The 26961-nt window shown below is 40.1% G+C and overlaps 2 protein-coding genes across 7 annotated transcripts; one reads left to right on the forward strand and one right to left on the reverse strand.

Annotated features, from left to right (window-relative positions):
• The first annotated feature begins 1503 nt into the window (after positions 1-1503).
• Positions 1504-19204, forward strand: GTF3A (general transcription factor IIIA). 3 transcript variants are annotated; one of them, XR_006102828.1, is made up of 10 exons: positions 1504-1839; positions 4404-4504; positions 6389-6479; positions 6978-7066; positions 8120-8193; positions 9095-9178; positions 11895-12124; positions 12619-12672; positions 14610-14939; positions 18302-18435. XR_006102828.1 is itself a non-coding variant. In XM_042457152.1 (9 exons), exons 1-9 carry the CDS (start codon positions 1570-1572, stop codon positions 14658-14660), a joined length of 1044 nt encoding a protein of 347 aa, XP_042313086.1. In that variant the 5' UTR covers positions 1504-1569; the 3' UTR covers positions 14661-17001. The 3 variants fall into 3 exon arrangements, 2 of the variants coding, with proteins under 2 accessions (XP_042313086.1, XP_042313085.1); XM_042457152.1 differs by lacking the exon at positions 18302-18435 and having other exon boundaries at positions 14610-17001; XM_042457151.1 differs by lacking the exon at positions 14610-14939 and having other exon boundaries at positions 1505-1839; positions 18302-19204.
• On the reverse strand, positions 8171-24172 carry MTIF3 (mitochondrial translational initiation factor 3). 4 transcript variants are annotated; one of them, XM_042457156.1, is made up of 4 exons: positions 23815-24053; positions 22403-22887; positions 19799-19953; positions 8171-8278 (listed from the first exon to the last, which is right to left on the reverse strand). In XM_042457156.1, exons 2-4 carry the CDS (start codon positions 22884-22886, stop codon positions 8186-8188), a joined length of 732 nt encoding a protein of 243 aa, XP_042313090.1. In that variant the 5' UTR covers position 22887; positions 23815-24053; the 3' UTR covers positions 8171-8185. The 4 variants fall into 4 exon arrangements, with proteins under 4 accessions (XP_042313090.1, XP_042313088.1, XP_042313087.1 ...); XM_042457154.1 differs by lacking the exons at positions 8171-8278; positions 23815-24053 and adding exons at positions 15757-18813; positions 24105-24172; XM_042457153.1 differs by lacking the exon at positions 8171-8278 and adding an exon at positions 15757-18813 and having other exon boundaries at positions 23815-24031.
• Positions 24173-26961: the final 2789 nt, after the last annotated feature.

A 26961-nucleotide genomic window follows, 5' to 3' on the forward strand; every position in this document is an offset into this window, starting at 1 on the left:
AAATGGAGGACATTTTGAACTTTTCCTGGACAGAAGATTGAAATGTAGGATGTGTCCTGGAAAAGTGGGACACCTAGTCACTCTATTTGCAAGCTGCTTTAGTGATAGTGGAAACAAAGGACTGTATATCACAACAAATATCCTTTGCCTTGCCCAAAGTGGGTCAATTTAACAGGACAGCAAAACATAACAGGGGGGAAAAGTGTTTGGGGGGGAAAGGTGTTTTTTAAATGTTAAACAGTGGAGAGGGGCCTTGTGTTATAGTAGTTGCCTTCTTTTAGGCCAGCTCCAACTTATGGTAACCCATAATAGGGTTGTCTTAGAGGGAGTATATTTGAGAGGCTGATAAATGTGATTCCCAAATTCTGGTTCTCCAGATGTGTTGGACTTCCACTTCCAAAAGCCTTAGCCATCTTGGTCAACGGTCTGGGATTCTGGGAACCAAGGTCCAAAACATCTGGAAAGCCAGAGCCTGGGAATCACTTATCTGCAACTGAGGGGAAAACATTTGTTTCAATGTGCCTGAAACCAAACCAAAAAGTGCATCGTCCAATTTACAAACTTACGGTTAGGAAAAAATAAGGGCCTTATAGGTAGGCTGCATATGGACCACTGATAGCCAGAGTGAAAACGTGCAGCAAATACATTAAGTATCCGTGAGAAGGGAGGTCAGATTATATTATTACTAATTTGATTTTGTTTTGTTCCAGCATATTTTAAAATTTCCCCAAAGTTAACATTTTAAAAACAGAAGTACTGCAATATGTTTAACACACACAAAGAGGCCTTCAGAACATAGGGCAAAACACACTGCGAAAATAATCCAGTCTGAGACCACTTTAAGAGCCTTGGCTCAATCCTAGAGGATTCTGGGAACTGTAGTTCTTGTGAGACATTCCGCCTTCTCTGTCAGAGAGCTCTGTTTCTGCCACAATAAACTGCAATTCCCAGCCAAGGGCAGTTAAAGCGGTCTCAAACTGGATTGTTTCTGCAGTGTGTTTTGGCCCATAAAGCAATATTGTGCAGAACGTTCTCTGGGGAGATGTTAAATTTATACTTTATTACTATTAATTATTATTAATAACAATAGAAGCACAGAATAGAATAGTAATAAACAGTTTTCTGGAAGGGAGAGGCGGGGTATAAATAAATATTTATTATTATTATTAATATAAGAATGTAATAATATATTTTTAATAAAACGTTATAACCCTAATAGTAATAAATATATATGTATATAATAAAATATCATTATATATAATAAGAATAACATATTATATTATAATAAATTACTATCATTAGATTTTAATGATAAGCAATCCCTGTAATGCTTAATTTATTTGCTGCACTTTTTTATGTTGACTCTCTAGTTCATAATAAATATTTATTAATATTATTAAAGCTTCCGCCCGGCGGCCATCTTAATTAAGGGCGGAAGCGCAGGCGAAGCCACTCCCTCGAAGGGCGGACGGTGCGCAGGAGGAGCCAAAAAGGCCCCGACGAAAGGCACACTGCGCCTGCGCATAAAGTGGAAGGCCGAGCCACCCTCAAAGGGCGCAGAGACACAATATGGAGGGGGACTATTTCGTCGTCGTGAAGGAGGAGGAGGAGGAGGAGGATGGAGCGACTGAGGAGTACTCCGAGGCGCTCCTGAGGCCCATGCCTTCCCCTCCGGCGGCGCCGTCGTCAAGCCTGAGCGAGGAAGAGCGTGGCTCCCGCCGCCGGGCCCCCTCCGAGGACAAGGTCTTCATCTGCTCCTTCCCGGACTGCATCGCCACCTTCAACCGGCCCTGGAAGCTCAAGGCCCACCTCCTCCGGCACATGGGCCATGCCCAAGAGGTGAGCGGCGGCGGCGGCGCTAGGACCCCGCGGGCACCTCTCAAGGGCCCCCGGCCGACTGAGGCGCCCCAGGCCATAGGCGGAGGCGCTTCTTCCCCGGAGCCAATCAGCGCGTGGCGGCTTCCCATTGGCTGCGGCCTTAGAGAGAGATGCGCGTGCGCGCTGTTGCTCGGGCAGCGCTCCTGCCGGAAGTGACGCATAGGCTCCATAGGCGGAGCCTTTGATTTTTGCCCTCTAGCAAGAGCTAGATTCCCTTCTAGGTTTGGAAGCTAAGCAGGGTCAGCCCTGGTTAGGACTTGGAGGGGAGACCGCCGAGGAATACCAGCAATAAATTATTAATTTATTATTATTGTATAATTGTATAATTTTATTGTTTTATTTCATTATTTTATAAATGTTACATTGATATTATTATCATTCTAAATTATATACATTAAATATATTTTTATTATTTTATACATTTTATATTATTATTATCATTGTAAATTAATATATATTGAATATAGGTTACATACATACATATATAAAGTCATTTGACTTAGGACCACAAGTCCTGTGTTGTTGTTTTTTGGCAAGATTTGTTCAGAGGAGGTTTGCCATTGCCTTCCCCTGAGGCTGAGAGAGTGACTTCCAGAATCATAGAGTTGGAAGAGACCCCAAGGGCCCTCCAGCCCAACCGCCAGCCATGCAGGAACCCACAATCCAAGTACCCCCGACAACCAGCCTCTGTTTAAAGACCTCCAAAGAAGGAGACTCCCCCACTCTCTGGGGGTTTACGTGTGGGTTTCCATGGCCCCATGATAGGTTCACATTAGGGTTTGCATAAGTCAGAAACAACTTGAAGGCATATAACAACAACAACACACATAGACAGTCGAACAGCAAGCTGGTATGATGCAATGCAGTGGTTCTGAAAGGAAACCCTTAAAATAAACAAGGTTTGGCTACCAGTCCTGAAGAAAACAAGTCCAAATGAGAAATCTCCCAGAGTCAGGGGTTTCCCGGCAGACAATGAGCACCCATCAAGCAGACACTCATCCTCCTTTGCAGACCCTCCCACCCTGAGGCCTGCCATTAGCAACAGAACAAGACACATGCAAATCCCTCCTGCCTTCCCAGGGTCACACGGTATATACATACCCAACTCCTTTCCAGGCAAGCATTCTCTGAAGATGCCAGCCACAGATGCTGGCAAAACGTCAGGAAGAAACTCTTCTAGAATGTGGCCACTGAGCCCAAAAAACCCACAAAAAACTATGGATACCAGCCATGAAAGCCTTCGACTTCATGTTCTCAAAGTTCGTTTTTTCAGATGTTGTGGATTTCAACTCCCAGAAGTCACAGCCATCATGGTCGTTGTTTAGGAATTCTGGGGGTTGAAGTCACAACTCCCTGGAGCACCAGAGTTTGAGAAACACTGGTGTAGACCATCTGTTGGCACAGTCTGGTGTCAGCCTCCTCAGTACCTATTATACAAAGTACTCCCAAGGGCTATATTAGTTAAGCAACACTGCATTGTTCCATTACTCTGCCAGGAATACTCCACTTGTAATTTCTACATATCAGTACTGTTTAAATGCTCACAGGTCTAACTTGAGAGAAAAGAATACACATAGTTTCTTTCAGAGAGCATAATGGTTTGAATGCTGGACTAAGACTCTGGAGAACAGGGTTCGAATCCTGACTCAGCCATGTATACCCACTGGGTGTGCTTGGGCAAGTCACACTCTCTCAGCCTCAGAGAATGGCAATAATGGCAATAAACCTCCTCTGAAGAAACTTGCCAAGAAAACCCCATGATAGGGTCGCCATAAGTTGGAAATGACTAGACGACACATCACAACGTTCCTTTCAAATTGTAATTTTAGTATGTTTAAAGAGATCTCGTCACTTATTTATGACTAGGAGGCCTTGTAGACTGGTATATCATAGGTCAAAAACATACTCCTTCTACCTATTGAATTGCTCTGATTTGACTAAAGCAAATGAACATGGCATAGTATTATTCAGCTTTCCAAGAACTGGTCACAGACAATGACTAACAATGGCCTGTTACAGACTGCCAAAATAAAGCTGCTTTGGGTCTCTTTGGAGGTATGCTATTTAAATGATGCATGGGTCCTAAGAGTCCGGAGTTCGCACCAAAGCCACACTCCATTCCTAAGCACCGGAGTGCAGCTTTGGTGCAGCTTCCGGATTCTTAGGATGCATGCGTCATTTAAATAGCATACCTCCAAAGAGACCCGAAGCAGCTTTATTTTGGCAGTCTGTAACAGGCCAATGAAACTTTGATGAAGAAAGCAATTGATTGATCTGACTTAGAGAGAAACCACAACCATAACTTTAGGGGGGGGGAGATGCTCACCATTAATGGAAAGTGGAGCAGAGTGCCGTGAATGTGTTAGAAAGAAGAGGAAGTGAATAACTCAACAGTATGTGTAATATTTTGTTTGCCTGAAAATATTGGTATACTTTGTGAAAGAGGCACTATTCCAGAAAAACTGTAGGACATGTAAAAATATAAGCAAATATTTTTTAAAAATAAATTAACTTTCTTTTATCAGCGCCCCTTTATTTGTACTTACGAAGGCTGTGGTAAAGGCTTCACGAGAGATGCTCATCTTAAGCGCCATTACCTTATACATACTGGAGAAAGACCATATGAGTGAGTATGTTTTTCAATGGGGCAGGGAGTGAAGGGGTAGATGCCGAGACAACATCCAAACCCTGAATAGATTTTCAGACCACACTCTGAAATCTTTGAGTCTGTTCTTTGCTGGTATCATTTATTGATTTGATTTATAAAAACAGACTTGGTGGATACCACCATCTACATAAGTGTTGTCAAGATAACAATTGCTTTTTTGTATAAATAACAGGATTTGCTTACGAAGGTGGCAATGTTTGCTTGATTGGTTAGATGAAATATTTTTAATTTTCTGTGAAGACAGGTCCTTACCTGATTACATCTATGATACATCCATAGCTAGATTACTTTAATGCGTAATAAGTAAAGCAATATTTTCCCCTGAAAAGTCCAGAGCATCACAGGTGTTCCTACTTCCCTCCTACCAGGAGAGAGTCTGTGCCAGGCAGAAGCAGGGCCCTTGTTGCAGCTTTGCTTGCTAGAAGGAAAAGCTGGAAATGTCCACCCTCACCCTAGTAGCTGATGCCTGGTAAAGTAGATGTGTGGGTCAGACCAGGAGACACTACTTACTTATGCATACTTAGCTATGTTGATGATGTAGAATTCCAGCCAAAGTCTTAAATGTTACACACATGTTTTATTTTTGACTTTGAAGCATTCCTGGCAGATAGTTGTCCTTAGAACCAGAGCATAGATTTTAGAAAGTTCTGGCTTTAATTTTTCTACTTTTAAAATCTCAATATAAATAAATATTTGAACCAGCGTGCCATAGTGGTTTGAGTCTTGGTCTACGATTCTGGAGACCAAAGTTCAATTCCCAGCTCAGCCATGGAAACCCACTGGGTGACCTTGGGGCAAGTCACATGCTCTCAGCCTCAGAGTAAGGCAACGGCAAACCTCTTCTGAACAACTCTTGCCAAGAAAATCCCATGTTAGGGTCGCCATATGTCAGAAATGACTTGAAGTCACAAAACAGCAACAAATAAATTTACAACATCTTTAAAATGTCAACAACTAGATCTTATTTTTCACACACCTGCTATCATTTTTACTCATTAAAGCAGAAATAGGAGTTTTCCTGCAGGCAACTCAATATATGCAAATTTGACAAAGCTCTTAATTTATTTTTATGGAACTGTAACTGTAGGCTTAGCTAATATGTTTGTGATGAGATACAATTTTGACTTTAACTGTTAAAATGAGAGTTGCAAGAATTTTAGTAATTTATTATTTTTCATTTTAAATATGTTGATTAAATTTTTAAAAAATTGTCAGCTTTTATTCACCCTGAAACATATATCTGTAGTATCCAATGACACATGGAGCATTGCTTTTTCTTCAGTTATTTTTTTAAATGTGTCTTAGTGAGTTAATTTAAACTTTTTGTAAGAATGTAAGAAGTCATGCTAGATCAAACCAGTGCTCTATTTAATTCTGCGTTTTGCTCACGGTGGCTTTTTATTTGTCTATGGGAAGTCGCATCAGCAAGATGTGAATGTGACTGTATCCTCTCATATTCTGCAGGAAGTTCTTGAGGCATTCTCTGATATTGGGTATAATGCAATGACTAGTAGCCATTTGATGGCCCTGGTTATCTAATCCTTTTCTCAAGACATCCAGGTTGGCAGCCATCACTATATCTGGTGGCAGTTAATTCTGTAGTTTAGCAGTCTATTGCGTTAAAAAAAATACTGTACTTCCTTTTATTTGTTCTGAATTTTTTGCTGTTTCCCTTCAGTGGATGGCCCAGGGATCTAATGTTATGAGAGTGGGAGCAAAATTACTGATTATTCAAATGACTATTTGACTGGGATTTCTTTGAACAGGGGAATGGTTCTGATAACTAATTACCCATGCTTTTATTTGCTTATTGTTATTGAGAACAGATGTGTGTATTTGTAGATGCACAGTAGCTGGCTGCAATGACAAGTTCATAACAAAAGCGAACTTGAACAAGCATATTACACGCAGGCATCTACTGAGGAAATTTGTAGTAAGTATCTCACTTTCTTTGTTATTTTGTGCTGGTCATTGGAAAATCATTCCCCTAACTGTGCTTGATTAATCTGTTGTTTTCAACCTTAGTGTTTATATTGCATGTCTGAACTGTTTTTAAGCACTATGAAACAATATGCTTAGGTCAGCTTTCCCTATTGTCAGCTATTGCAGGGGAAAGTATCCTATTTACTTGCAAAGTGCAATTTGACATAGGTGGCAGTGGGAACCCAGTCTCAGTTTATTCAGTAAACCCAGTTTATTGAAGAGACCACTCAGACAACAGCCTTGCTATATCCTGTGTAGAGCTGAGAAAGGTTACTTTTTGGGCTGCTGCTCCCAAAATATGATAGCCAATGTAGCCACTGGATCCTTTCCTCAGCTTGCCACACATTCATGTATTAACACTTGGGCAAGACATACAATACCTCATATGCTAATATTTTACTTTACCTTTGCCTGCCTCTGATGGTAACAAACTTGATTTTCCAAACAGTGTGAATTTGAAAACTGTGGGAAGTCTTTTAAGAAGCACCAGCAGTTAAAAGTCCATGAGTCTCAACACACCGGGGAGCCAGTCTTCAAGTAGGTGAATTATTTAGCAATAAGTATTGAGGTTTTCAGAGTGCTTGTAAGCAAGAATTACAAATGATTACTTTGAAGATGACAGGTATATATATTACTGGGGGTCTTTGGTTACTTCTTCAGCAGTTTAATTTTGTATGATTTATAGCGTGAAATACCAGGAGTTATTTAGGCTGTTCATACCTTTTCACACACCCTGTACTGATCAACAGTATGCTTTCAGTTCTTAGTGTGAACATCAGCACCTTTATAAAAGTGCTACTCATTATAATGCCCATTCATCATTTTTGGACAATCATCTTTCCATGATGCTCATCCCAACTCTTGCTCTACCCCTTCTTTTTGGGCCCAGCCTGACTCTTCTCAGCTGTTTTCAAATGCATTTCAAAAGTCCCCAACCTTAGCTCAGCTTCACCTTAGAATGTGCTTTGATATTTCTTTTTTATTTAGTCTGTCTTCCGTATTTCCACAAACAAGCTAAAACATCTTCAGTGTATTTGTCTCCTTTGTAGAAATACCATCACTAAGAGCATCTTGATTTTTTTTATAGTTTTAAGAATGTGTCAAAATTCTGAAAGTTACTGTAACAACATTTTAGGTACACATACCACACTGGCTTAAATTCATCCCATCTTAACAATGTCTCTCCTTCATCTTCTTTCCTCTTCCTCTATTTCAGGTAGACTTGTAAGCACTTCAGCCTTCAGCACCTGTCACTTGTTTCTCTAGAAAATCAGTTAAGCACAGCTTTACTGTTAACATGTCAATAAAATTAATTGTTTGATTAATTGTCACTCGTTTAAGACCAAAATTCCACACCAAATGATTTGTTAGAAGATGTAGGGTAAATGTATCAGACAAAAAACAAACATGGGTTTGATTCTCCTTGTGGAGAATTCTATGAAGGCAGTGTGTACAGTATCCTTACAGCATTGTGTTATGATGATAGTAGTGAAAAGAACAGTCCACTTGAAAAATTGCTGCCTCATAGTTTGTAAGCCGTGATTTTAATTGTAGTTTTTGAGTGAATATATGTGTATGTTTGCCACATAGATGTACCTACGAAGGATGTGGAAAGCGTTTTGCTACACTCACTCACCTAAAACGTCATGGGAAAACTCACGAAGGTAAATAGTTTTCTTGCTTCAGCCGTGCCAAACCAACAAAATGTAGAAGACTGGCAGATTTGTAGCACAGGACGAACGATGCAGTCTGAGTGGAAGAATGGGAGACTCAAATATAGCAATTTTTCTTCAGAAGGCTAGGCTGGAAGAGTGTTATAAGTGACTGACAAATCTAATGTTGGCTTCAGATATAAGGGCTAGGCTAGAAGCAATGCATCTGTTGGTTTAATGAAAATCTGACTCAGTCATTTGACAAGGGAGCATTTGTTAATTTCAGTGGCGTAGGGACAAGGGTATGCTAAAGTCTTCTTAAACCAACATTATTTAAGTGTAAGATTGTCTTCTGTAGAAGTTTGCTGACTTTCATTATGATAATTTTGAAGAAGGCACATAAAACAATAGTACTTGACCAGTGATATGCTGAGTAAATGTTTTGAGGAATAATGTACAAATCATGATTGTGGCAGGTTGAGTATCACTTATCCAGAAATCTGAAATCTAAAATGCTCCAAAATCCAAAACTTTTTTCATGGGCGCCTGAGATAATGACTGATGTTCAGTGTACACAAACTTTGATTTGAGCACAAAATTATTAAAAATAGTATATAAAATCAACTTCAGGCTATGTGTATAAGGTGTATATGAAACATAAATGAATTTTGTGTTTGGACTTGGGTCTCATCTCCAAGATACCTCATGTATATACCAATAGTCAAGATTCCAAAATCCAAAACTCTTCTGGCTCCAAGCATTTCTGATAAGGGATAGGTAACCTGAAAGCCCAGGCAATTTATTTACTCTCTATAGGTTGGAGAGGGGGTCCCCTATCCAAGTGAATGTGCATTTTTTATTTTTGTTTGTAAAATTCCAAACTTTATTTGGTGTTGTTGATTTTTAAAACTAGGTTATACATGCAGAAAAGATAACTGTTCATATGTTGCAAAAACCTGGTCAGAGCTTCTGAAACATATGAGATATTGTCATACGGGTAAGTGATTCAAGTTTTTTTTTAGCAATCTTATACTGACTTGTCCCTATATGCCTTCAAGTCAACTCTTATTCTTAGCAAGATTTATTCCAAGGAGGTTTGCCATTACCTTCCTCTATGGCTGAGAAAATGTGACTAGCTTGAGCAACCATTGGATTTATATGGCTGGGCAGGGATTTTAACCCTGGTCTCCTGGTTCAGTACTTAAAGCCGCTACAGTGTGCTGGCTCTCATCTATATTGGTCTACTGTATGTTGAAGAATTATAATTTCTTCTATTTATCTGCTCTTGCCTCTTTGTTTGCAGTAACAATTGCAGGGCAATGGATATTGTTCTATATACCATGTTTGGGTAATGAGTGTTTTAAGATTTAGTGTATCTTTATAAGCATGGGTGTTTATTCACTGACAGCTTATGTAGTTCTTTAGAACACTACAAATGCACCACATATATTCTCTGTAGTCCTACAATAATGTAATTTAGATCAATATTATTCCTAAATTTATAGGTGAAAGGTCTGATATATCTGTCCATCTACTGAGTTCACTGCAGAGATGAGGTTTGAACTAGACACTATTTGTTTCACAGCAGAGACTGTTCATAATACATTAGCTTTTGCATCCTGGGTGGAAGAAGCGTGTGTTTTGTATTTTATGAATGTAAGAAGAGACCTGGTGAGATCAAAGACCTACCTCATTCAGCCCCCTGTTTCCTACGATGGACAAGCAGATTCCTTTGGGAATGCTACAAGCAGAATATACGAATAATAGCTCGCTATTTTTGTTGTTCCTTAGCAACTGACATTTGAAGAAATGCTGCTTTGGATTCTGAAAGTAGTATATAATTATTTCAACTAGTAGCCATACGTAGAAGTAAATTTGACTAATCCCATATTTAAAAATGTGGACCATTAGTATGTCTCATGCAGCAAATTCCGCTGTTTAGTTATACTGTAGTTTGTGGGCTGCCATCATAGTCGCATGCACATATATAAGTAGCTTAAAAGTAAAGGTAAAGGTTTTCCCGATTGACAAGTTTGTTAAGTCGTGTGTTGCCAGCATTGTCAGAGACTACTCTGTGGATCATGTGACCAGCATGACTGCACAGAATGCTGTTTACCTTCCCACTGAAGTGGTACCTATTTATCTATTTGCATTTGCATGCTTTCAAATAGCTAGGTTGGCAGAAGCTGGGACTAGTGATAGGAGCTCACATCATCAGTCAGCTTGTGTGTCCCTTTATGGACTCACATCTCCAGCCCCACCATCTGCCATATACCTTATTGGTCAGCAGAGCAGGATTACAGTGAAGACAAATTGAGCAAATAAAGTAGAAATCACTGGTGAATACTATATAAGGCTGTGTACATAGAAAAAGTATCAGGATAATAAGCCTATCCTTGTCAAAAAGAGAGCTGGGGGAAGTCCCTGGGAAGGTCTGCTGTTGCAGCTGCTACTTAACCAGTTGGGTTAAGTTGGAAGTTGGGGGATCCAATTTAGACCATGAAGATACAGCTGCTCCAGGGAAAGGGAAAGGACTCTGTGAACACAGTCTCATCCCCCCACCCCAGCTTAGTGCAGCTGCTATTTCATAGTCTGAATTGCCTCCCTCCCCATTAAAAAACCCTCCTGACACTTGATAACCACTAGAGGGGTTGGAGAAAGATGTAGGGCCATGCAAATGTGTGCTTTATTCTAGGAAGTGGGTGGGAAATGGGCAGTTCATGGGCCAGTGGGCCCCTAGGACCCCCAAAGATCAAAAGGAATTTGCCCCCATTTTCACCACTTTTTTGCCCTCCTGGGCTGTTTTAGGCCCAGGATTTGTGTTTTAATTAGGAGTATCGTCAGGAAATGACTTGGACTCACTTCCTCTTGTTAAAGAAGTCCAAAGTCTAAAATGTCCCTAACCAGTGATTCATGAGTCAAAACTATAGGAAAAGAGATTCCACCTGAACATTAGGAAGACCTTCCTAATGGTAAGGGCTGTTTGACAGGGGAGTATGCTGCCTTGGAGTATGATGGAGTCTCTTTCTTTGGAGGTTTTAAACAGAGGGTGGATGCCCATCTGTGAGGGGTGCTTTGATTCTATGTTCCTGCATGGCAGGGGTTTGGACTGGATGTCCCTTGGGGAATTTTCCAACTATAAGATTATGCGATTCCATGATGAAAATGTTTCTCTCATCCCCTAGAAGGCATTTGGGGGCAAAAGAAATGTTGTGCAAAGTTCATCCCTCCAAGGTCACCAGGCAGGCTAATGCAGCCCCCTAGCCTCCCACAGTTGCTCACCTCAAAGTCTCTCTTTCTGCCTGTCGTATTCCCAATTCATCTTTACTGACCAGTATTCAAATATTGTGAATGTAAAGTAGAAATCAGTATAAAAAGGCTATGAAACTTGATAAGTGTAGAAGTAGAATTAATACTCTGAAGTTAATTGCTCTGCGCTGTGAGATAAATTAGAGTGTTTGCTGTCAAATTCCACCTTTAGAGTATTCAGGCAGTTTCTCTTCAAGCTGCCTGAATACTCTAAAGGTGTCAGATTCCATCTGATCTTGGCAGGATTAGTCCTAGTTAGTACTTGGATGGGAAACTGGCAAAACCACCTCTAGGTATTCCGTGCCCAAGAAAACCTATGGAATTAATGGGTGGTCACCCTACGTTGATAAGCAATTTGAAGGCACATACACACAGTTTCTCTTCCTTATTGTTTCCTTATCTAGAACCAGTGATCTGTAAGGTGTGTTCCAAAGTATTCACACGCAAGGATTACCTGAGAAGCCACCAAAAAATTCATGCTGCCAACAGAGAAGTACTAAAATGTCCAAGGGAGAATTGTGAACGAACATATACCACAGTGTTCAATCTCAAGAGCCATATTTTCTCATTTCATGAGGCAAAAAGACCATTCCGATGTGACCATCCTGGCTGTGGAAGAGACTTTGCAATGAAAGTAGGTGCTTTTAAATTATAGGTACAATACAAGTACAGTGGGCCCGCGTCATAGGCGAGCGCCCCATATGCAGCTTTCAGCTTATGTTGAAAGCCAGGCGACATAAAGGAAATGGCATGTATGCCCATGGCGCATGCACAGCGCAACCCCGCATGCACAAGTCCATTATTTTGAATGGGGCTCAAGCATATGCGGAACTTGCCTTATGCGGGGGGGGTCCAGAACGGATCCCCCGCATAAGGCAAGGGCCCACTGTACAATTTATTCGTAACACCATATGTACAAGTTATAGCCATCAAATTACAATCTTACAAAATTATAAAACTTTTAAAACCACAATTGGTTCTATAATATCTAAAGATTATGGTTTGATGGCTATAACCCATATATGGTTATCATGAATAAATTGCATTTGCTTTTAAGTTACTGCCAGACTCACATTGTTCATTCTTCTTTGGGGTTTTTACATAAAGAGAAATTTTGTTATTTCACAGCAAAGTCTCATGAGGCACACTGTGGTACATGATCCTGAAAGGAGAAATGCCAAAGTAAGTCACACTGTCTTCCCTTTTCTTTTCTTTTTTTTTTAGGAATAAAACAAAAGTTTCTGTGAATCACTAATGTCTAGTGGTGACTTGCTAAACTGTTTCTGGGTGGGGTGGTGGTGGTCATGTTAGACTATATAACTCAACAATGTGGTAAGAGAAATGCAGATTGAAAGAGCTAAGTAGGATTAGTTTCAAACAATGGTATGGGATAAGAATACTTAGATTAAAAATACAATCTATCTTTCTGCTGCTCCTAATTTATGTTTCAAAATGGTAATGCAAATCTAATAAATTAGATTATTATGCTGCTAAACAGCATGTTATCTGCACTCTCATTAGTGCTACCAGAACTTGCATCGCTTTGTCACACTGTGTTGCAACCTTTCCTTTTTCTAACCCATAGAGGTAATGCCTCTAAACTATTTTTACAAAGTATTGATCTTGCAGTCAACAGCCATGACAATTTGTGAAGTGAAGTATAGGCATATATAGGGGCCTATACAGTGGACAGTTTAGTCTTCCTTTTGCCTTGTTCCAGCTCCACCTTCACAAAACTGAAGTAGTTATGAAATACTGACAAGTAATACTAAAGGAAGGTCCAAATGTTATTGGGAAAACTACAAGAACAATTTTCATAAGGAAATTTCTGTGCTTGGTAGGTATAGTGTAAATATTGATATTTGAGAAATATTCAAATTTATTCTTTATTTACACAGATTCAGTTAAAAAATGAGCTTTTCTGTCTGATGGAGGACAATAATTAGCAAAATATTTACTGTATATCAGAACTTGGTTAAGTTTCCTTTTACATCTTCCTGAATCTCCCAGTCAGCCTGTCCAGCTATAGCCTAAAAGTCTTAAAGTTGACACTAAATTATGCCTGAAAAGCAAGTCTTAAAGTGAAATTTCAGTTCTTATTCTGACAAAATATTTTGGAGGAATTACTGAAATTGCTTTTTGTGATAGGGGTGGAAGGCCCTGCCCCAGACTTGTTTCCGTAGTAGGTGCTTCGTGTCTGGTGCTAAGGAAGGATTTACACTATAAGCATGTTTGACTCAGTATTCTTAATGTTGGGAAATCGAGCATTCTCTCTCATACTCACACCTTTCATTGCTGCTAGAGAAACTTAGGCGCGTTACAGACCGCCATAAGGGACGTCCTCAGGACGTCCTAGGTTTAAAAAGGGGCATCACTTCTTGATGCCCCCAAGCCTAGTACGTCCTGAGGACGTACAAGATGGCGGCGCCCTATCTACATGCGGGCCGCCATGATGGCGTGACAGCGCTTAGTGCGCCCTTTTGTGGATGCAGGAAGGAGCTCCGAAACTGAGCTCCTTCCTGGTCTTGCGTCGCTGGTGCAGCCTTTAGATGGCTGCGCCCAGCGACGCAAAGGAGAAAGCGGCCAAGCCGCCCCTTTCTCCTCCTCTCCGCCGCCGCGGCCTGGAAAGCAGCGGATCGGGGCCTCAGCGGCTGAGGCCCCGATCCGGCGGCAAAAGGGGCGGGTGCAGGCCACCGCTTTTCGGCGGTCTGTAACATGCCCTAGTGTTAAATGGTTAAACACACCCCCTGCCTCATGCATACCCTTCCTGATAATTTTCAAAGAGGTAGCCATATTAGTCTCTTCCAACATAAAAAGAAGAAACAAGGGGGAAGTTTCCCTTTTTGCTCACCTATCTATTTCAATGCATGGTCATACATACTTTGTATATCTTGCAACCAGACCATGTAATCTGTGTTAGTGATTATATAAAACTCCCCCTTCTCTATCAGCTTCCTCTTTGTTCTTTTCTCCCTTCTTTATCCTCAGCTTTAAGATGGTGAATTTAATATTTTCATTAATTAGGATGCAGGGACTTTGAGTATATGTACATTCTAAAAGCAATTAGTAAAGTTCTTTAGTTTGTAACTTGATGCTGCTTGCTTGTTTCTTTACTTAAGTCAGTTCCAACCAGAGTGGTACTGAAGATTGAGGAAGATTACTTCGGCTAAACTCTGCTGAGGGAGACTGTTTCCAAACAAAGCCAGTCTTCATTTTTCCCAAAAAGACTAAAACCCTGGGATATACTGCTTTTCCTATATTTTTGGGTTTACGGGCCCAGTCTCAATCTCTTAGTGATTTTTTTTTTTTTTTGAGACTACACAGCTGCTGTTTTACAAAACCTCACTGAGGGTTCCTGCTTTGCTGCTTAAACAATAGAAGATTAAGCAACAATGACCACAGCTAATTCTGACCCAGTTCTTGGCAATGAAAACTAAAGGGGAGTAAATGTAAGTCCTGGTTGTGGAATAAGCAGATGCATTTCACTATGATGGGCCTATTTAATGCTGTGAAAAAACAGAGATGCTCACCAAAAACCTTTTGATATAGTGTAAATGATGGAAGGTAGCAGTTTATATTTGCCTGGCAGTGGATGCAAGTATAGTTTATCACACCCAAGATTTGACAAATAAAGAAATGTGGGGTAAACTACAGGATTTATTTGATTCTCCAAGTAGCACTAATTAGGCTACTCCTATCATGAGGCTTGTGAATACAAAGTTGTTCTTCACTTTTTTGATGAACACATTAATAAATTTATATCCACACTGTGTGTGGATATTCCTGGAGAATTTATGCCAGAACCCATGAAACTTGGATTATTTTTGGCTAGCCCTCCAAAATATTACACTCCAGTAATTATGGCTTTGCAAATTAAAGAAAGTGTGACTTTACAAAAGGCGATAACTGAACAGGTAGAATACCAAACAAACAAAATTTTATAGAATATAACTTGTGAAATAAAAATTACAGGAGAGGAATTAGCCCATCTAGTTGAAAAGAATTTGCATATTAAAGACTTCTTCTAGAATAATGGGGAGAAAATGGAACAATTCAAAGGTATCAGAGGCCATATTTTAAGCCAGCTGCAAAAGCAACTATGAGAAAACAGCCTTTAACTTTAAAGACAAATGTCAAATTAATGTTGGTCTGTTTAAAGAAAAAAATACTCCAAATAACTGAGAATCACAGTCTCAATGCAGTTATTATAGACAGTGGAACCAGTAAACACTACTTCAATCAAAAAGAATTCTTTATACACCTTCATAGGAATGTAAAACTTTCAATTTATTTCACAAGTGGCAAATAATACACAAGGAATAGATGCAGTCTTTTTGTAAGTGAGACTTGGCACTAACAGAATAGAGACTCTGTATAGTGTACGTACCACAACAACAAGAGGTAATCAAATGCTATTCAGGAAGGAGTCCTGTTTTGATTTTCATGGCAAAGATTTAACAAAGGAGTCTTAAGGAATAAATGCAATGAGGTGGAAATTGTTTCATTTGCAAACAGTGTGACTCAGTACAATCATGAAGATTGTTTGAATTTGGGCAGCACAGATTGGGGCATGGCCAGTCATGAACTTGCAAGAGACTTTAATTTTGAAATGTGCTCTAACAATGAAAGATGTATTGAATGAGCAAAGGCAACCAAGATTTCACATTTGCCAGTCGCTGATGTTGTATGGTGGAGGAGCAGTAAGTTGGGCAAATAAGAAACAATCTACAGTTACAAATTTCTTTCACTGGTGCTGAGTGTATATCCACAAAGGAGTGTGTACTCAAATACAGTGGCTGCATATATTACTTCGGTACTATGGAATAACAGAATCCATGCTAACCACTTTGATACAGAGCTGCATCAAAATTTCTGAGTAACAACACACTCAGGAAGAATATTGACATTGCCCTTCACAAGGTGCAAAGAATACATCAAAGTGGACTTGTTCAGTTACTATACTGCAACACTAAAATTATGATAGCTGATATCTTTACCAGACCTCTCTCAAAAGAGTGTTTCCAGAAACTATGAGAAGAGATGCAAGTTGCTGAATTGTGTGCAAGAGAATGAGAAGGGGAACTGGAAAGTCAAGCACTCTCTCTCTCTCACCCCTTCATTGCTGTTAGAGCAGTTGGGGATTTTAGATAGTTTAGGGCCCCTCCTGCATGCCTATACTCATCTTGAGTCTTTAGCTCAAGTTTTCCCATTTATTTATACATATATATATATATTGCAATGCATGGTCATAATTTATCTAAGTAACCCAATCATGTTACCTGAGAAAATTCTAGGGCCGGTGGTCATATAAAAACTCTCCCTTCTCTATCAACTTTCTCTGTGTTCTTTTCTCCATCCTTTGACCTCAGCTTCAAGATGACAAGTTAAAATTTTAAACTCAGTGGTGCTCTTCCTTTTACCTAATCTTTTCATTAGTTAGTTAGGATGTAGGGACTTCAAGTGTATGTACATGCTAAAAGCAATTAGTAAAGTTCTTTAGTTTGTAAACGTGATGCTGCCTGCTTGTTTTTTTTTAGTTCAGTCAGTCTCAACCAGGGAAGTACTGAAGAATGACAAACATTACATCTACTGAGGGTGACTGTTCCCCAACACATCCAGTCTTGATATTTCCCCCCAAAGAACTAACACCCTGAGATATACTCCATTCCCCACAATTAAAAAGCTTTCCCTGTCTTATCAGGCTTCCCAGTCAAAGGGAAGTGCGTATATACTGTATGTTGATTTGATAGCAAATTGCCAACTTGAATGGCCAGTGCTCAAAGATATTCAGATCTAACTGTGGCTGGGTTTTGCATGCATGTACTCTTCCCCTAGCCATACTTTTAACAATAATATATACAGGATGAATATTTGGATACAACTGAAGTAACAATCCACTCATGTAAAAATTGATGGTAGTTCATATACAGTTGGCACTGTACATTTGTGGCTTTCATTTTTAGTATGTTCTCTAGGAATCTAGGTCCTCCAGCACAACTCTGCCAGATGTTGACCACAGAGTTGTGCTGGAGAACCTAGATCACAACCTAAAGAGCCTAAAGGAAACACTTCTCTTGGCATTTCTTCCAGCATGATTCTATAATCAACTTCTGGCAGATGTTGACCATAGAGTTGTACTGGAGGACTTGGGTAGTCCTAGAAAGATGTTCTCCTAGATAAAAAGAATAGTGGTTTTTTTTTATTTACAATTTTCCCACATTCACAGGAGTCCTTTATCCCTTACCCCAGTGCACGAGGAGAGACCAGCTGTCCAGGTATTCTTGGACTACAGCTTCCACCAACCCCAGTCAGCATAGCTAGTGGTGAGGGATGCTAGGAGTAGTTGTCTAACCATTTCTGGAGACTCCCACTGCCCTAGGCTACATGAAAAATTAAACTAATTTGGGAGCATGACTTTCAGTGATTCTATTAGGCAGGTCAATTGAAAATTGAAAATGCAAGGGATAGGAAGCAGGTGGGGGAATGGTGAAAGTACAGATTCCCTCTTTGGAAAGATGTGAAATAGTAGCGCTCCTTGCTTGTGGGAATGCCTGATTGCATTTGCTTATGTCTCTTTGCATATCTTAAATATAGCACATTGTAGGAAAACAGCATAAGCATCTAGTGTTTCCTAACTCAAACTAAACTCTCATGCTGAGGAAATGCAGAGTCCAAACCAGTATTTTGTCAATTCCCACAAGCTAGCTCTTAAGAATGTTGCTCACATATATGCAACAATAATATAAACAGATTAAGCTTTCTTTTTATATGACAGTTATCAATTGGAATTCTGTTTGTCTTGTCTCCTAAGGTTAAAAAACCACGACCTAAGCGGAGCCTAGCCTCTCACCTCAGTGGATACATCCCATTGAAATCACACCAAAGAAACATATTGTCCACCAATGATAGTTTGACTGAACCTGCAATGAACAATACAGTGCTGGCAGTGGAAACACTGACCCTTGGCTAGATTTTCAGATGACCCTGAACAATAGTTTTGTGAGCATGAAACAGGATGAGTCTTTATGGATTGATCATTGTCAGCAAGTTTATGAGTCTGTACAGATAATCAAAACCCCAATGAAGCAATTTCAGTCCCTCCACTTTTTACAATCACTGTTTGAGAGCATCCAAATCATTACTGGGCTTCCCAGTGCTCCCCTGAACTCCTTTGCTTTTCTCCATTGTCTTGTGTTCACGGATTTCTTTGTCTGACATGTGTCTCAACACACATGTACTCCTTCCTTCTTTAACAATGCGGGGTTCTGAAAGGTATGTTGCTTTTTCAGATATTGCATCCAAAATCTGACCAAATAATGCTAGCTAAAAAATGAAAAGAAAGTCTGATGTTACAAATGTATTACTTGGGGGTTTTTTTGTTTTGTTTTTTTTGAGGTTTAGCAGAAGAATTCGACTAAAATACAACAAATCAAGGACAGGAATAATATGATAAATTTTAAATCAGTGTGTAAAAGATACTGCAGGTTGACACTTACATCTGACCAACATTTATAGTACTTTAGGATTATTTCAGTGACAGTGACTGGAGTTAAAGACTTGCCCATTGCCAATGATTATATTATGATTCTCTTTCTGGCAAATTCTGTTGCTAGAAAGGCCACTTATTTCGTTCTCAGTGGGCTGGATTGGACTTGGAGATCTTCTGTTTCTGTTCTCTTGTATTTGTAGTGTGTAATAAAGTTAGTATATATTATCCCTGACTGTATTGAGCCTTCCTTCAAGTAACATTACTGCAGAGTGTTAAAATAAAAATTAAAACCATAAAAAGGACAACTTAAAATTAAACAAAGTGTAACATTCAAGACACTTTAAACCAAGGGTCAGCAATTTCTTTCAATCTGAGCACCAAATTTTGGGCCTGAGGACTCACACCATCCCCTTAAATCCCCCCCCCAACAAAATTCTGGAAAAAAAGAAAGAATCCAGAAGTGACTGGAAGGCCATCTCTAGTTTAATTTGGAGAAGGGATCTTCTCCATTTAAACCTTAAAGCACTGCAAGCCCTATTTCTGAAAAAGAGCTGAGAGGATAGGCATTGGGAAGTTGGCAAAAAAGAAAAAGGCATTCGATTTCATACAGCCTACAAGAAATGTTCTCTCACTCCTGCTTTATAAACAAAACTTCTAGGTATGGAAGAGATAGCTATACATAAGCTTATTACAGTATCTAAAATAAATAAGATGTTTAAACTTGGTCTTCACTGTTGAAGAAAACTAGTACTTAAGGTGCCATTAGTTATGCAAGCCATCAATGAAAGACCATACTTTAAAACCTTTTTATCAACTTACTGCATCTTTTGGCCCAGCAGCACCCCTCTTCTGCTGCACTGTTACCCTCACGTGATGCTTCTTGTCAATCCATTGCTGTATTTGTTTTATCTTTGTCTCTAAATCATGCTGTGCTATAGTTGGGGAAAGTGTTATCTCCTTCTGTTGAACAGGCCCTATGAAAAATAAAGGAAGCAGATTTTAAGTTTTTTTTATTCAGCAGTTTTACCCCAACTTGGTTCCTTTCATTTCTATGATCGGGAAGGTGACAACATAGAAATCACTGAAATAAATTACAGTATCATGATGAACAGGTGAGTATTTCAGCACTGTGGTGAAAGGAGAAAGTGGCAGTCCTGTTCAAGTCTGAGAATCAGAAGCTGTGTTTTCTGGCACTTATCTGACCATACACAAGACTAAAACTACAGAGAAGTGAGTGACAGCCAAAACCCACCACCCCAACATCTATCACATGGATGTATAAGCTTCATGTAATGAGAGCCACAAAGCTTTCATGTAGCTACTGGAAGTTCAGGCTGTATTACTGTAGGATCTCGTCTGTTCTGATGAAAGGAAGAAACAATCCCGTTATATATCTGCACTCTTAAGTTCTCTTGAGCAAATTACAATATGGGTTGTTGTGGTATGGCTGGATTATGAGCAAAAGAAAATCAACCATACAGATGTGTCCAGGTAAGACTCTCAAAGCCAGCATTTTGGACAGAATAGGCTACACTTCATCCTGCAACACGAGGTGCACAATCACCAGGCCCCATGTGGCATCTGTTTACAGAAAGTGTGATGGTCATGTTTTTGCAGAAAAACAAGAACACCTGAGTATCATGTAGAGCTGGGGAGCCTTTGCTTTAGGGGCACAGAAAGGGGAAAGCTAGTCTCCTACTTAGATGCTCATGGGCAGGCTTGCTTGGATGTGGGGAGGTTGCTCAGCCCATGTGACTCGAGCAAAGAGGCTACAAAGTTTTGTATTGTAGCTTGTCCTAAATGCTCTGTTCATTTATAAAACTGTAAACATCTTTTTTGTGTTAAAAGCATAAACACAACTCCATCACCCCTTCTTTCTTAAGATTTTTCTCATAGCAGAATGTCAGTGACTTGCCCCAACATAAATTACTAACTAGATGCAAATAAGACATGTTAATGTAGGTGTAAATAAGACATATATGTCTTATTTAAATTACTGAACATTGTTGACTTGAAAAAGGCATTCCTGTGTATAGATACACAAATCTCCCATCTTTGGGAAGGATAATCATTTTAAAAGTTTACTCAACTGTTTAACTGTTCTATCAAATTGGTGAAAGGGGGATAATTCCATTTGGTCAATAAGCTTGATTAATTATTATATCTTGATTTTTTCCCCTCAGTCTGCAACTAAAGGCAACTTACAAATGTTAAAACAGATACAGATCTAAAAATTAAAAGTGTAATTTTAAACAATAGAATTAAAAGTTACAAGCAAAACCAGAAAAAACAAAAACAAACTTCTAGCAAGATAACCAACATACGATGGTAGATCTGTAGCAAATAAAATTTTAGATTTGGGAGTTTCTAGTTCTTGTGATTCATGGTCACACTATATTTTCTTTCAGGTTCTTTGATAGCAGCCACTGTGGTTGCGACAGAGCAGGTTGACTTGCACCTGAGGCTCTAAGGTTATATGCAACCTATTTCCTAACTGCCATATTCCAGCTGGCTGCACTTTAAGTTTCTTATAAAGCTGGAAATGACCAGAAGGGTCCCTAAATCCAATTCACAGTCCCAGCTGCAGTAGACCCATTGATTCAAGATCATGTTGATTCCATGAGTCTAGTCTGCAAGGGACTACAATTGGATTTATCCAAAGATACAATTCTTTTTTCTTTATATAGTTTTTTTAGGTTCGTTTTGGCAAAGAGGCAGTGTACAAAAGCCCTTACAAGCCAGAGGATACCCAATCTTGTCAAATAATTTTTTAGGCATCGCACAACACTATTGCATGAGCTAAACCTCCCTAAGGCAGACAGGCAATCCATGCAGGCTGGCTTCATATTGGACAGCTAAGAGGGGTTCATATGACCTGCCAGATTATGATGTACTGCATATCCCTTAAATAAATAGACTTTGACATTAAGAAAATCCAAAATACTGTTACCTCAAATATGAAAATGTGCATATTTGCACAGTATATTCAGACTATGATAAAAAGCAAAGGAATATGAAAGACACTGAAAGAATATCCTAACTAGTGATTGCTAGAAAGCCCACTTAGCTACTTCCCTCCACTATTTGAACTGCAAACAAAGCTAATCAACCATTTGAGCTAAACCTGAGAAGATTGTACAATCATGTATGGTATCATGGAACAGCTAGTAACTGCAGATTTCCACTCCATATGAATAGGTATCTGATAATCTATTAGAATGGACAAGAATTTAGTTTATAGGCTTCCGGTTAAACCGGCTTTTTTTTTCAGTACCTAGAGTTCTCTGCCACCAAAATAACAGAAATCGAAAGTCAGTGCTTCTGTTCTATATGTACAGGAGATAAAACACCATGGGATGTCTCACAATCATTTTTGAAAAAAGACTTCAGAATCACAAAACTTTTAATGAGAGCTATACACACCCTTTGGTGGGTTAACTTTCTGCTTTTCTTTAAGTTTGAGGCGTTCTTCATGAATCTGCTGTCCTGACATCAGTCTATATACTGGAGGGTTTGCCTTCTCTGTAAGTAGAACAAGCCTCAGCCCCCTTTCATCCATGATTCGAATCACATCGGCTCTATGCATTGGTCCCTCGTTCTTGCCGTTCTCATCAATTAACTGAATAATTCGATGTGGAATTTTCTTTCCAACACTTTCAATAGTGTTTTTGTCATTTGGATTTATTTTCTTTGGTTTTGGTTTTTCCTCAGCAGCTTCATGAGTACAGAATGCTTGTGAGGGAAAAGGAAGAAGTCCTTTTTTAGCATGCTCAGTCACCAGCCATGTCTGAGAGGGTGCCATCCTTTTCAGTGGCTGCACCCTGATACTGGCAAGGTATCTGCTGATATAGTTCACTTGATTCCTTCTGGTCTGATCTATCAGTTTCTTTAAGCACAAGGCAGCCATTCTGGGAGAATTGGAGAAAAAAGTCAGAAGAACCCAGTCATTTCAGAAAATAAAAGGAGCATAAACAAGACAAAAAAGTCATTGTGAGGGTGACTCGCTTTAACTTTCAAGTTTTCCTTCCTTAAGAATTTATACATTTATAAAACTGTACAGTGGTACTCTCATTGTGCCCCAATAGAAAGTAGCTATCAAAATACAGATGTGTTAGATTTGGAAATAGGAAAGGTCTCAAAAGGCTGAATTCTTCCTCCCTCATTCGTCTTGGAAAGCTGTGCCACATTGTGGGAACACAGAATGAATGGCATGAGTGCATGCGTCGCTTCACCCACAAGTCGTTGTGTATACTGTTCACAGGGAGCACAAGGAGTTCACACATGTAATATGCAACTACAACCTCACTTTCCCAAACTGCACTGTTGTTAATTTCTGCTGCATCTGTACCCACAACATGAAATGAATGCAACATTCACATGGCTCAGTTTAATTTTTTTTTTGTTTTTAAATGATGAAAGCATATTGGTTGTACAGTAAAAGGAAATTACACCAAGCATGAAATTTGCTTCTCATATACTTAATTCTGACCGATGTTCCTTACTCAAGCGCTTCTATATACTCATTATGTACATACATCTCCTTATTATACTTTTCAACTGCATTCCTTGCAATTCAATAAAATCCAAGCTGCCTTGCAAGTATATGGGTCTTTGACATGGGTCTAAAAAACTATTATATCCAACTGCATCTGAGAAGGAAACTGAAGCCTAGGCAAGTTCAAGCTGCCAACTTCTTTCTTTCAGGGAGTCTCAAAAAAGCTCCAAGATCCCTCTACATTATTATTATTATTTAATAATATATATATCAACAGTCAAAACAATCTGCACATGCCCAGAGTCACTTTTTTTTGCTGGTGCCTCACACAATGCCTCACCTGAAAGGAAGTCCAACCCAACCTCAAGTCCTGCCTGAAACCTGCACCTTAGCAACCTCCACACTGCAAGTATAATCCGGTTTGGAACCGCTTGAAATGCCATGGCTGAGTGCTACAGAATTCTGGGGGGCTGCAGTTTTTTGTTGTGGCACCAACAGAGAAATCCACACAAAAGCTCAATCCCTAGAATGCCATCAGCAGGGAGCTATCTATGGCAGTTAAAGTGGTGTCAAAGTAGGGTTACTCCTGCAGTGCGGATGCAACCCAGTCAAAGCTCTCTGCCAACCTACCTGCCCCTGGCAGGAGTAACAACTACTCCACTATGGATGATGGGAAGAAAAAGGGGGAGGACTGGGAGGAAGAGGTGGGGCTTAGACCGGAAGTGGGGTGTGTGTCACACTTATTAGGTTCCCCCTGGGGTGCTTTGGGAAGTGTAGGGAAGAGGTGGACCTCTATATCTTTCCTGTTTCCAGACCTATCCTCCATTTTAAGGTCCAAAACACACTGCAGAGATAATAGCAAGAGCAATAGGAACAGTCCACTTTGAAACCAGTTTTAACTGCCACAGATACCCCCATGCTGTGGGTTTTGTGATTGCACTACTTTTGTGTGGCTTTCTCTGTTGGTGCCACAACAAAACTACAGCCCACAGGATCCTATGGCACTGACTCAGCCACGGCAGTTAAAGCGGTGTCAAACCGGATTATGTTGCTGCAGTGCGGAGGCAGCCCCTGAGAGGTTGATGTGGTGCGGGTTTCAGGCAGGGCTTGAGGCTGGGTTGGGGAGGGGGTTGGACCTCTTTTCAACTGAGGTGTTTTGTGAGGCATCAGCAACAAGGGTGCCTCTGGGCATGTGCAGAGTGTTTTGACTACAACGCAGAGAGACCTTGTAGCACCTTTGGGCACCCTGAAAGAAATAAGTTGGCAGCCTGAGCTTTCCTGGGCTTCAGTCTTCTTCCTCAGATGCAGTTGGATATAATAATGATAATGACAATAATGTAGAGAGATCCTGCAGCACCTTTGAGGCTCCCTGAAAGAAAGAAGTTGGCAGCCTTAGCTTGCCAAGACTGAAGCCCAACCCATTAGGTCTGTCTCTGGCTCAGGGATGAGGGACCAAGAGAGTCCCAGATGGTGCTGACTGGGCTTGATGGGAGTTGTCGATATTTTGAGGTGAAACTGGGGGAATTAAAGCCTAACAAACCCCTGAGGTTTAAAAGAACAGCTAGGAGTTATAAAAAGTCACACAATCTGTGGTCCAAAACAGACTGCAGAAATACTCCCGTTTGAGACCACTTTAACTGCCCTGGCTAAATGCTAGGGAATTCTGAGAATTGTAGTTTTGTGAGACATTTAGCTTTCTGTCAGAGACAGAGAGCGAGAGCTCTGGTGCCACAGTAAACTACAGTTCCCAGGATTCCCTAGGACTGAGCCAGGGCAGTTGTAGCGGTCTCAAACTGGATGATTTCTGCAGTGTGTTTTGGGCGCAAGAAGTCTGAATTTAGCTTTCTATGAGCGTTTTTAGCATTTATTTGGTCATGTCCTTCATTTTTCTTGAATGTCCTGCATTTTTCAGTGCCCTGTCCTCCTTTTCCAGGACATGTCCTACACTTAAGCCTTCTATCCAGGAAGAATTCCACAGCATCCTACATTTTGAGCACAGCTAAGAAGCCTCAATTTAGATTTCTAGGAGTGTTTTAGCATTTATTTGGTCATGTCCTAGATTTTTCCTTAAGACCTTACATTTTGCAGTGCCCTGTTCTCCTTTTCTGGCATGTGTCCTCTATTTCCACCTTCTGTCCAGGAGGAGTTCCCAAATGTCCTACATTCTGAGCACAACTAAGCCTGAATTTCCATTTCATAGAATCATAGAGTTGGAAAGAGACCACAATGGCCATCCAGTCCAACTCCATTCTGCCATGCAGGAACTCTCAATCAAAGCATCCCTGACAGATGGCCATCCAGCCTCTGTTTAAAGACCTCTAAGGAAGGAGACTCCACTACACTCCAAGGGACTTTGTTCCCCTGTCAAACAGCCCTTATTGGCAGGAAGTTCCTCCTAATGTTGAGGTGGAATCTCTTTTCCTGCAGCTTGCATCCATTGCGCTGGGTCCTGTTCTCTGGAGCAGCAGAAAACAAGCTTGCTCCATCCTCAATATGACATCCCTTCAAGTATTTAAACAGGGCTATCATATCACCTCTCAACCTTCTCTTCTCCAGGCTAAACACCCCCAGCTCCTTGAGTCGTTCCTCATAGGGCATGGTTTCCAGACCCTTCACCATTTTACCTGCCCTCCTTTGGATACACTCCAATTTTTCCACATCCTTTTTAAATTGTGATGTCCAGAACTGGACACAGTATTCCAGGTGGGGCCTGAGCAAAGCAGAATAGACTGGCATTATTACTTCTCTTGATCTTGATACTATACTTCTATTGATGCAGCCTAAAATCGCATTGGCCTTTTTAGCCGCTGCATCACACTGTTGACTCATGTTCAGCTTGGATTCCTAGATCCCTTTCACACATAGTTTCATTCAGCCCAGTGTCCCCCATCCTATATCTATGCATTTCGTTTCTCCACCCTAAATACAGTATCTTACATTTTTCTGTATTGAATTTCTTTTTGCTAGCTTTGGCCCACCTTTCTAGTCTATTCAGGTCATTTTGAATTTTAATCCCGTCCTCTGGGCTATTAGCTACTCCCCCTAATTTGGTGTGCATTTATTTGGCCATGTCCTACATGGCCTCAGAGGGAGCGATCAGGCAGACCCAGCAACATCAGGGACTGCCTGAAGGATGAGACTTCTCCCTCCTTTAACTGTCACATTGTATTTTGTATTGTATTGCAATTTTTTACTGTACACCGCTATGATCATTACGGAATAGCAGTCTATAAATAAAATGTATTATTATTATTATTATTATTATTATTATTTATTACATATTTCTTGAAGGTCTTACATTTGCAGGGCTATAGACACTATAGAAATATTTCTGTGCTACACGTATTGCGTCTGCAGAGTCTCTTCCAGCAGAGCTGTTCAGGGTGCTTAGAGAGCTAACTCAACTGCCTCCCACCCTGAACTTTTTATTGGAACCAATTAAGGCCTGCTGTGATGCTTTCAATGACTTTTTCACAGATAAAACCTC

The sequence above is a fragment of the Sceloporus undulatus genome, chromosome 3 (genome assembly GCF_019175285.1).
Source record: "Sceloporus undulatus isolate JIND9_A2432 ecotype Alabama chromosome 3, SceUnd_v1.1, whole genome shotgun sequence".
In the NCBI taxonomy this organism is placed as follows: Eukaryota; Metazoa; Chordata; class Lepidosauria; order Squamata; family Phrynosomatidae; genus Sceloporus; species Sceloporus undulatus.

What these genes read in the sequence shown, in the direction of transcription:
- GTF3A (XM_042457151.1), top strand. Translation starts at nt 1,570, where the DNA reads ATGGAGGGGGACTATTTCGTCGTCGTGAAGGAGGAGGAGGAGGAGGAG. An exon ending in TCATGGGAAAACTCACGAAG is followed by an intron (nt 8,194 to 9,094) that starts GTAAATAGTTTT and finishes TTTTAAAACTAG; the next exon opens with GTTATACATGCAGAAAAGAT. An exon ending in TATGAGATATTGTCATACGG is followed by an intron (nt 9,179 to 11,894) that starts GTAAGTGATTCA and finishes TTCCTTATCTAG; the next exon opens with AACCAGTGATCTGTAAGGTG.
- MTIF3 (XM_042457154.1), bottom strand. Translation starts at nt 22,886, where the DNA reads ATGGCTGCCTTGTGCTTAAAGAAACTGATAGATCAGACCAGAAGGAAT. An exon ending in GAAAGTTAACCCACCAAAGG is followed by an intron (nt 19,954 to 22,402) that starts GTGTGTATAGCT and finishes TATTTTTCATAG; the next exon opens with GGCCTGTTCAACAGAAGGAG. An exon ending in CTGCTGGGCCAAAAGATGCA is followed by an intron (nt 18,814 to 19,798) that starts GTAAGTTGATAA and finishes TTCATTTTTTAG; the next exon opens with CTAGCATTATTTGGTCAGAT.